The 11,164-nt window shown below is 33.2% G+C and overlaps 1 protein-coding gene across 1 annotated transcript; it reads left to right on the forward strand.

Moving 5' to 3' along the window:
- The first annotated feature begins 7,680 nt into the window (after positions 1 to 7,680).
- On the forward strand, positions 7,681 to 10,261 carry LOC140822845 (uncharacterized). The gene has a single exon (XM_073183763.1). The coding sequence runs from the start codon at positions 7,882 to 7,884 to the stop codon at positions 10,186 to 10,188; it is 2,307 nt and encodes a 768-aa protein (XP_073039864.1). The 5' UTR covers positions 7,681 to 7,881; the 3' UTR covers positions 10,189 to 10,261.
- Positions 10,262 to 11,164: the final 903 nt, after the last annotated feature.

An 11,164-nucleotide genomic window follows, 5' to 3' on the forward strand; every position in this document is an offset into this window, starting at 1 on the left:
GACTGCCCCTTTTCTTGATCTTTGCTAATCACTTCTTCCTTTGATCTTCATACAGTTCCCGTGACACTAAGGTCTGAATTTGAAACAAGATTAACTCGGATTTTGATCCCGATTCGAGACACAATTGTAACAAACTCCCGTTGGACTAAAAACTCACTTCTTGCATAAACTTAAAAGATGTTATAACAATAAATATATCAGTGTCTTTGGAATCTATCATAATATTTTGTCCAAATTTCTTTAAAAATCATTTGTGTAATAAGATTTTACACTTTGTAGTTTATTTATTCTTAAAACTGTTTGATACGAAAGTTTATATGTAATTTAAAATTAATTTAGCACAGTATTTTTCAGTTTTCATTATTTTGTTAGAATAAATTTTTTTTTTTAAGATCCTTTGACTGAACCAGTATTAAGACCAGAATACAGAAATGCTGCTAATCGCAGCTTTGTAAATAATTACTCCACTACCGTTAAATATATTAGTTATTTATAACAATTTTATACGAGAATTGTCTTTCTCTCCAACAACACAGTTAAATGTGTGTTGGTATCTGTTAGACTGAAACTTTTTCTATAATCTTTGTTTCATACAAAAATGTTTTTGTATTTTCTGGAACTATAATTATTCTTCGAATGAAATTCAATACAAAACTTTGAAAATATGGAATATGTATATGATATTGCATAATAAAATGTTTTAAATCTGGTACAAAAAATACATTTTTGAGTATAAATTTGGGACAACTATATTAATATCAATACTTTCTACATTTGTTTGTGTAATCAAATATCGTATATTTGTACATGATCTGAAAGAGTTTATATCGAACTATCATATATTAGTAGTACATTTTTAATGTTTTGTACTAATTTTCATTAAAAAAAAACATGTGTCACTAATACCAAAATTTGTTCTACATGTTTGAATACTCAAAAATCATATATTATTGTAATATCTGAAACATTTAATACACAAATATCATATATCAATACCAGATTTTTTAATGTTTTGTACCAAATTTTCGTCTAAAAAACGTGTCATTAATACAAAAAGTTGTTATACATGTTGGGTACTCAAAATATTATATTAGTGCAATATCTAAATTATTTAATACTCAAATATCATATATTAATAGCAATTTTTCCAGATTTTTTTTGTATTGAATTTTCATCTGAAAAACATGACATTAATAACAAATTTTGTTATACATGTTTAAATACTCAAAAATCACATATTAATATCACATCTAAAATATTTATTTCTAAATTATCATATATTTGGCCAGAGACTTCAGAAAATGAATCGGTCCGACAAAAATTGAATGCATATCTAATTATTGGGATGAAATTGTATTGATCATTTGCTATTTTTATATCCTATTAACTTAAATAAGGTAAATCGAAAAATGGTGAATTTGTTTTTTTCCATTAAATTTCTAGTGAAAACACAAATATATCTACATATAGGACGGAATAAATATTTATTTATTTAACAATGTTTTGAAAATTAGATTCTATGTATGGAAAAAATGGGCAACCCATTATTAACCTTTAGAGTGGATCTCATATAAGACTGTTTCACGAATCTTAATTTGTGAGACGGGTCAACCCTACCCATATTCACAATAAAAAGTAATACTCTTAACATAAAAAGTAATACTTTTTATGTATGACCCAAATAAGATATCCGTCTAACAAATATGACCCGTAAGACCGTCTCACACAAATTTTTGCCTAACCTTTAATGCCATATACAGTGCTTGTTTTGTATTTTCATCGTTGCCATTACAATAATCATCACTTAATAAAAATCAAATACCAAAACTTCAATATTGATTTCTAAATCATCTGAAATTAATGCCTAATCGGTTTAAGACTCACATTATCGCGAACTCGATACTTGACTAAGCTTCGTGTTTTCTATAACATTTCATGAAATTGTTGTCAATCATCGTATAGGAACTCCGATTTATCAGACATGAAATAATCTCTACAATTTATTGGAAACTCATTGCGCATGCGATACGTACATAAATATATACGTATAGACGTAGACTTGGTACCAAATGTGGTGTAGAAATTAATATCACGAGCGAGCCAAGTTAGTAATGTGCAGCTTCTTTCTATGCCAGCTGTGAGGGTGGTCCATAGCCAGTGAGTGCCACCAATATCACGGTCTCCTCTCTCCCTACAGCTGTATAATATATATATAATCCCTGTACAAATACATAAAAGCCAATAATACAAGATATTTATATTTGTACCCCACAAAAATACAAATATTTTAAGAAGAGTATATTTTGTGGATATAATACTTTATATATACACACACATCAAAATTCATATTTTATCATTATTTAATTCATTCAAAAAATCGTTGCGTCTTTGCAAGACTTCGTTGATATGATATATCAGTAGAAAAGATAATAAGAAACTTTATTATATATTTGTGAATTTCGGGAAAAGAAATACAACTTCAATATTTGGGACGGAAATAATATAATGACAAAAACTTCTGCGAGACGGTCTCACGGGTCGTATTTTGTGAGACGGATCTCTTATTTGGGTTATCCGTGAAAAAATACTTTTTATGCTAATAGTATTGCTTTTTATTGTGAATATCGATGGTAACCATGAAAAATATTATTTTTTATGTCAAGAGTATTACTTTTTTATCGTGAATATCGGTAGGGTTGACTCATCTCACAAAAGACATACTCTAATATAATTTATATAATGCAGTATTGAAAATTGATTAACACTAGCAAATATTATTTATGGGGTAGTTGTGAATTATTGATTATTTCCAATTAATTCAACTGCTATCTTTAACTAATCGGTGGTTGGGAGTTGAACAAGTGAATTAATCCACAACTGTATAATTTTTTTGGAGACAATTATGGAAATACGAAGGAGGATGCGTGTGATTTAATTTTATTTATGGTAGGGGAAGCGTGACACAATTTATAACCCTTTATTGGCCATCAATTCGACCAAAATGTGGGGTTTTATGTAATTGAAATCTTGGCAGAGTTTCTAAAATACAAGAAAAATCTTGGAAACTTGTAAGTTTTTTCCCTTGTCAAATTTGGGTCATACCAATGTTTAAAGACAAGTCCCACAAGACTTATATAATTCAGGTCTTAGAAATGTTAATTTTTTTTAATATTAAAAACCCAAATCACTTTAATTAGTTTAGCCGATTTTTAAAATCCAAAACGGAAGTGAGAACTCCTAATTAATTCAGTTTGGTCGGTTATTCTGTTAAACTAGATTTTTTCTCACATCTAGGCTTGAGTCGAGTTTATGGGAGATTAATAAGTATTAAAAATAATTGTTTTAATTTGTAATGAAGCAGTATAAAAAAATTTTAAAACAAAAAATCTACAGATTTATGACTCTACACTACCAAGTTACCGGTCTAAACATTTGATTATGTACTTGGAGAATTATTCATGTTGCCCCATAGATTTGATCACAGTTATATTGGAATCCTGAACTGAAAGTGACACGTCTTTATATTTCGATTTCAATATAACTGGTAGCTTAAGTTAATATTAAAGTCTAGGTTCTTGTAATGCACATGGACAACTTATTAAACCGATACATGTAGCAATTACAGTTTCCTTAAAACATATTTGTCATCTAAGAACATGTGTCTCTATCTATCATATATGACATAACATGTGTCTCTATCTATGTTACATATTTGGGGAGAACTCCAGACCATTTTTTTTCCTATTTCTTTAGTAACATACCGACGATGTTACTGTTGATTCTATCTAGGTATCCCCTTGGTAAAATTTATGTTAATCGATGAGACTTGCGACACATTTCTCTTGAAAAATAGGTGATTACTGATGTACTTTTATGAGGATGATATTTTTTTTGGGTTTGGAACTGATTGTCAGCATCCAAAAATGGTCTCCACCGTACCTACTTTTCATGTGAAAGACATCAGAGGAATTGAATAATGGAGCTGAATACACACTCGATCCAAAAGTTGTACAAGAAGTGCCCAAACAGCAGATGACGCGCCGGAGAGCCTTAGCGCCCCTAGAGATGTCTGTATTTTCCAAGCAGCAGGTGTTGCGCTTAAAAGGCCGCCCTTGTGCACAATATCCTGCTTGGAAAATCAAGGCAGCACATAAAAGAATGTGTCTTTGCATATTGATAATATTAAATAGAAATATTAATGTTTTTTCTTCTTTTCTAAAATGAGAGAGTTTATAATATTTTCTGGCTATTGAATCTGTGATTTATTGTGATGTTATAATAAACTGAAGTTGTATCTTAAGATAATATTGTCATATTTCATATTTCAAAAGTACTAAGAGTTGGGTAAAATCTTATTAAGAACATAGTGTTCAGTATTGTCTCAACTTTAATATCTTCAGTCATTTTTAGAATTTTTCGTACTAAATGACACATTAATTACAATATTAAGAAGATTTTTTCTGAAAAGTCAAAGACGACACATCATCAACGACGACGAACACTCCACTAGAACAAGGAGAATTGCCAAAAAAAATTCAACGAGACTTAAAAAAGGCAACAAAAAATGATGTCTATTTTACCACCTTAGACCTAGTAAGATTTCTGCATTAGAGAGCTCCAATGATATCCGAAAATGAAACCAACAAATACAAGATAAATGGTAATGATGTATGGGGAAATGATGACCACTAATGTTGCAACTATATTCTTAACCGTTTGGACAATATGTTACATAACATATATAGTCCAATTAAAACTACAAAGGATTTGCGGAGATCTCTTAAAAGTAAATATTGATAGAAAAATGTCGATCCGAAGAAATTTATTGTTGGAAAATTTCTAGATTTCAAAATGGTGGACTTCATATATATTATAGTGCAAGTCCAAGAGTTGCAATTGATATTACATTATTTGTATGATGCTGGTATGCATATAAATGAACTCTATCAAGTTGTTGCGATAATTGAGAAACTTTCTGTTGTTCAAAATATATCGAATGGTACAGGACAAATAGTCATGTGTAAAACCAGCAAATCAGTATATGGAATCAAAACAGTAGTACAATTCTTAAATAAATCAAACTGAGGCCTGTATGAAATACATTGTCCTTAAAACAGATTCGTCCCCTCGGGTATGTGCTTCGAGGAAGAATTTGCAGGATACAACGGAACAACCAGAAGTACCTTAGCACGAGGCACCACTATAGGAAACTGAAAAGTATCTGAACTTTATCACGAGGACATAGTAACGGCAGAGGAACAACAACCGGTGGAAGCAGCAGCAGCAGCAGCCGAGACAACAAAGTAAAGCTTCGAAAATATGAGAATGCAAGAGAGTGTGTTGGTTTTTTTTTTTTGAAGGACTAGGTTGCCTCTATATATAAGCACTTCGGTTCGCCAAAGGTCAACCCAGCTGGAGCACCAACAGTCACGCATGCCATATGAAGAGTCATGCAGATGGAAGGTCATTCATAACTGAAATTTCGAGAAAGAAAATAGCAAAAGTCAGGTGAACATTGGTGGGAAATTTTGTCCTTGATCGGTCTGACATTCGACGCACCCAGGTTGCGCTTGTACGCTTGTACACAAGTCAAGCCTTTTTCACTGTAAATCGGGTCCATGATTTGCAGCCCCTTGCGCCGGCGTGCGCGAGAGAGCCTCTTGACAAATCTTTCTTACACCTCCACAAAATGTAAATCAATATAAGCTCACCAATACCATGTTCTTTTTCCTACGTGAGACACTTTCCACTTACCATCCACAAGCTTGTCTAATTTCTCATTCAAATGGACCAAGCCCAATACATAAGTCCAACACTTCCACCTTCATAAAATGATTTAAAAATTTATCTTAAGCATCAGCGAAAAGAGATGTGTAACTTGAAGACTTCATTATTAAACCGCAGATTGAAGAGGATTAACACAAGGAGTCCGAATTAAAGAATAAATTACCATGGAGGCAATGTCCAATTTTGTGGAAAGATGACAATGAAGATATCAAAATCGAGACTAATGTTGAATATCACGTTCTTACAAAATTTGTCTCGTTCTTGATCTTTTCGAAAAAATAGCGATATTCTCTCAAGATTTAACTTCAACTTATGATTTCAATAACCAGTAAATGATATAAACTTTCTTTGCAAGTGTTGTAAATGTGCTTGAGTTTAAAAGTGTTTGATTTTTGAAAATAAGAGACTGTAAAAAGGTTGTTAATTTCATTCAAAGGATCTTTTAAGATGGTTCTCTATCAAATTTTCCTTTTTATTATACTCAGTTTATTTAAGAACTATTTTGCGTGTATTCATTATTTATTTAAAGAGTGAGTTTCATGTGAGACCATCTCACGGATCTTAATCTGTGAGACGGGTCAACCCTACTCATATTCACAATAAAAAGTAATATTGTTTCATGGATAACCCATATAAGAGATTCGTCTCACAAATACGACCGGTGAGACCAGTCTCACACAAATTTTTACCTTATTTAAATCTTCAATATAGTTCTTTATCTAATTAATTTGTTTCTAGATAATTTGTTTCATATTGAATAGTTGATGGACTGTCCTTCCTTTTAGAAAGATTTGTAAATAGAAGCCCATATCATAAGTTGGAACTGGAGGAATAATTATCAAGCCCCATTTTAAATGGACCAGTCCACTTTATCGACCATTTGTTATCTTCAAAACACGATTCACACAACGGAACCAAGTCAAGCGAATGGGTTTAGAAAATTTACACGAGAGATATAATTAAATGTATTTTTAATTTTCAAGATCAATCTATATATATTCTTGGGAAAAAGACGTAAACAATTTAATTTTGGCAAAAATTTGTGTGAGACGGTTTCACTAGTCGTATTTTATGAGATAAATATCTTATTTGGACCATCCATAAAAAAAATTAGATAAAGATTCGTGAGACCGTCTTATAAAAGACTTATTTTTTAATTTTTGGAGGGTTGATTCAATTTCACATCCACTTTAGATTCATCTATTTGTTTTTCATATTATTTACTTTACAAAAAAAAATAATTTTTCACGAGCGAGTAATTGTTTTATTTTCTTCTAAAATTTCATAATCATCGATTGCAAACTATCATCTTCGAGTAAGTATAGAAGCTATCAATCTTTTGCATCCAAACGAGGGTAAATGATGTGTTACTCTCGAGGTCTTGTTGTAGATCCATTGATATAAATATGTGAGTTCGTGTTCGATCTCACGTCAATTTTTTTTTAGAAGATGATAATTGGATTGTTCTTAGAATAGGTTGAATCGTCTCATCTTTATCTGGGAAATAGAAATGATCGGAGTTTAGGATGGATCATTTTTTTAAAAAAAATTATGAACCGATTGAATCGAACCATACCATATTCTCATATTCAAATTTATCAAATCAACCATATCTTACATTATCATTAAAAAAAATAAAAGGGAGAATTTTTGGTTTTATATATAATAGAGCATATTATAGCTAAGAATCTATAGGCCGTACAAAATATTAAAATCAAATAATTTTTTTTGGAAAAAATATAAAAAAATTATCTTCATGATTAGTGAAACCGTCCATTAGATTTCATATCTTATCAACATGAAAAATGGTATTTACTGATGGCATGAAAAGATTGCAAATAATCAAAAAGAGAACGAGAAAAGTTAAAAAAGGATCGATAAAGAGAAGGGACAAGAATAATAATTAAGAAATAAAGCAAAGTTCGCTTTAGCACACGATTTCCTATGCTCCTTTAATTGATTCTTGTGATATTCCCTTTTGATTATCTCCATTTTCCCCCCATTTCTCAAAGAATTCAAGATACAAGAAAGAATGTCCGGACAGGTAAAGATTCTCCATTTTCATCATCATTCTCCAGCTGGAACTGGGCTGTTATGCTGATTCGAGGTACTCATTTTTCTGCCATTGTTCTCTTGAATCTTGCTTGCGAGCCCATGAAACTGAAACTCCGTAAACGGCGGCGGGATATAGGAATCTTTACCCGTGCTGGAAGCTCCTTTTTACTGTTGTTTTTGTGGGTTTGTTTGCACTTACATTTAGTAGCCTGTACAGTTTCTGCTGTAAATAGTGTTAGCGCGGAGATGGTGGGTCTGGGGCTGGACCCGCGGGATAAAAGTGCGCTTTTGGAGTTCAAATCTGAGCTCCAAGACCCTTCTCGCAGCTTGTCTAGTTGGGATGATTCAGTTTCCGTTCATGGTAACTGGACTGGTGTCACCATCTCCAGCCAGAGTGGGCGGCTCACTGCCCTTAATCTTTATGACCTCAACTTGTTTGGAGACATTCACCCTTCTTTATGCAACCTTTCTTTTCTTGAAACCATCGTTTTATCGCGCAACCATTTCAATGGCTCTGTCCCCTTGTGTTTTAGCCTATTGAGGAACCTTAAGGCTCTGGATCTTAGTTATAATGTTTTTGGTGGTGCTGTCCCACAAGCACTTGGAATGCTCGAAAATCTGGTTCAGTTGGATCTTAGCCATAATGACTTCACAGGTAAAATTCCCTTTTGGATTGGGAATTTTTCTCTCCAACTTGAAAAACTTGATCTTGGATTCAATCATGTTAGCGGTGAGATACCGGCAAGTTTGTATTACTCGATGTCATTGAAGTATTTGGATTTGTCCCACAACTACTTGACGGGGATTCTTAATGAGTTTCACCAAAGTTTAGTGTATCTGAACCTCGAGTTCAATTGGTTGTCTGGTACTCTACCATGTTTCTTGGATTCGTCGCAGAGTCTCTTGGTGCTTAATTTAGCGAATAACTCGATTATGGGAGGAATACCGGCTTGCATTTCTGGATGTCATGCACTGACTCAGCTCAATCTGTCCTTCAATGAACTGCAATATGGGATTTCCCCAAGGTTAGTTTTTTCAGACAAGTTGTTAACTTTGGACTTGAGTTTCAACAGATTGTCTGGAAATCTCCCGAGAACTATTGTTGGGATGCCAGAAAATTCGGGACTTCTGCTCCTTGATCTGTCTCATAACCAGTTCACTGGTGATATTCCCGAAACAATTACCGAATTCAAAAACTTGCAGGCCTTGCTTCTCTCGTACAATCTTCTTACCGGGAAAATACCAGAGAGTATTGGAAATTTGACTTATCTTCAAATGATTGATCTGTCCTACAACATGTTATCCGGATCCATTCCTTTGAACATTGTGGGGTGTTTTCAGTTACTAGCATTGAAGCTGAACAACAACAATCTTTCTGGTGGAATTCGACCTGAGCTAGATGCCCTAAATTGTTTGAAAATATTGGTTCTGAGTAATAATAAAATCTCTGGGGAGATCCCTCTCACTTTAGCTGGATGCAGGTCACTGGAAGTTGTAGATTTGAGCTCGAATAACCTCTCCGGTGCTTTAAATGACGCGATAACCAAATGGTCTAGCCTCAGGTTTCTCTCCCTTTCTGGTAACAAGTTTGATGGAGCTCTACCGAGTTGGTTGTTCACATTTGAATCCATCAGAACAATTGATTTTTCGGGTAACAAATTCTTCGGCCAAATCCCAAATGGTAGTCTCAATACTAGTTCAAATTTTAATACTGGTGGCCTTTTTAAAGCAGATTTTATACAGCCATCTGTTTCGATTACTGATCTTGACTTGCTAGTTTCTGTCAAGATGGCTGATAAAACCGAACTGAGCTTCAATTACAACCTTTCGACGGCGATCGGAATTGACCTTTCTGATAATCTACTACATGGAGAAATCCCTCCTGGACTATTTGGATTACAAGGTCTCGAATACCTAAACTTGTCGTATAACAATCTCGATGGTCAAATCCCATTCGGTTTAGCGAAGATGCAGAGTTTAAAGGCCCTGGATCTATCACACAATTCCTTCTCTGGTCCTATCCAAGAAAACATAACCAGTCTCGGAAACTTAACATTCTTGAATATGTCCTACAATTGTCTTTCGGGGATAGTCACGACGAGGCAGGGTTATTGGAGATTCCCCGGAGCATTCGGTGGCAATCCTGACCTGTGCATCATGTCGTCCACCTCTGATGGCGGGTGTCTTGCAACGGCGCCAAGAAAAACGTTCTCTGGTGAAAACGAGCAAGGACTGATATCAGTATGGATTTTTTGTTTAAGTGCACTTGTTAGTTTCTATGTAGGTGTGATTGCTCTGTGTTGTTCAGCACAAACCAGAAGCTACATTTTGCGGACAAAAACATAAACTTTGTATTTGAATTACAAGTGAACGCACTTTTGTAGTGTTCCTAGTGAAGTGCAAATATTCAGATTTAATCCAGTTGAGTTTTGAGTATTAATTTTATATTCGTATTCAAGTATATATATCCAGCCATTCGAGGTACAATATGTGATTTTTGTATTATTTTTTCAAAATTATGTAAATTATACTTGTTATTTTTCACAAATTACGGACTTTGACTAACAATTATTGAATTTAACTGATACATTCTTTATCTAATAACATAGATAGAGATTGCCGCTGGACCAAATGCTTTGGTCTCATTATATCCCATATCTACTGTATGTAATGTAATCTATCAGCATTTTTAAGCTCTTGTATTTATTTTATTAAAATATTATTTTTTTTAAAATAATTTAACCAACATTTATTAAAGTTGGGCTTGTTGGGTAGGACAAAAGGACATTTTTTGATAAATTAAAATATGGATTCTCAGTCCTTTTGGTATATGTGGTTTATATTTAATACCACTTAATAATTGGTATGGTTGATGGAATGAGTTTATAAAAAACGGACTAAACATGGGCTTTGCTCTATCCCATAAACGTGAGAAGATACTTGCTCGTCTCCTGTTGCTGAAAAAGACATATAAAACAGGAAAAAGTTGATAAAAACAACACAACAAAACTCCAAGAACTCACAGAAAACTTGCGAATTTCGATCATTAGCTCTCACTATTGATTTTTTCAGCTGCATTTTATTCGTTTTTACAAATTAGTTTTCGACGCTTTAATGAAGATATTATAACTTAATGTGCAAATACATCCCGCCGAAAACTTGAGGAAATGTCGATAAAGACGATGACACTGTCGTCGCAGGAAAACATGTCTAAGGAACTAACAGATTGAGGTTGTTCCGGTGGAAGATTTGTACACCAGATTTTGAAGAACACTAAAAAATATGTTTAAACAGAAGGTGAAAAATATGACAAAATGTCAAT

Source organism: Primulina eburnea, chromosome 1 (assembly GCF_022965805.1).
Source record: "Primulina eburnea isolate SZY01 chromosome 1, ASM2296580v1, whole genome shotgun sequence".
In the NCBI taxonomy this organism is placed as follows: Eukaryota; Viridiplantae; Streptophyta; class Magnoliopsida; order Lamiales; family Gesneriaceae; genus Primulina; species Primulina eburnea.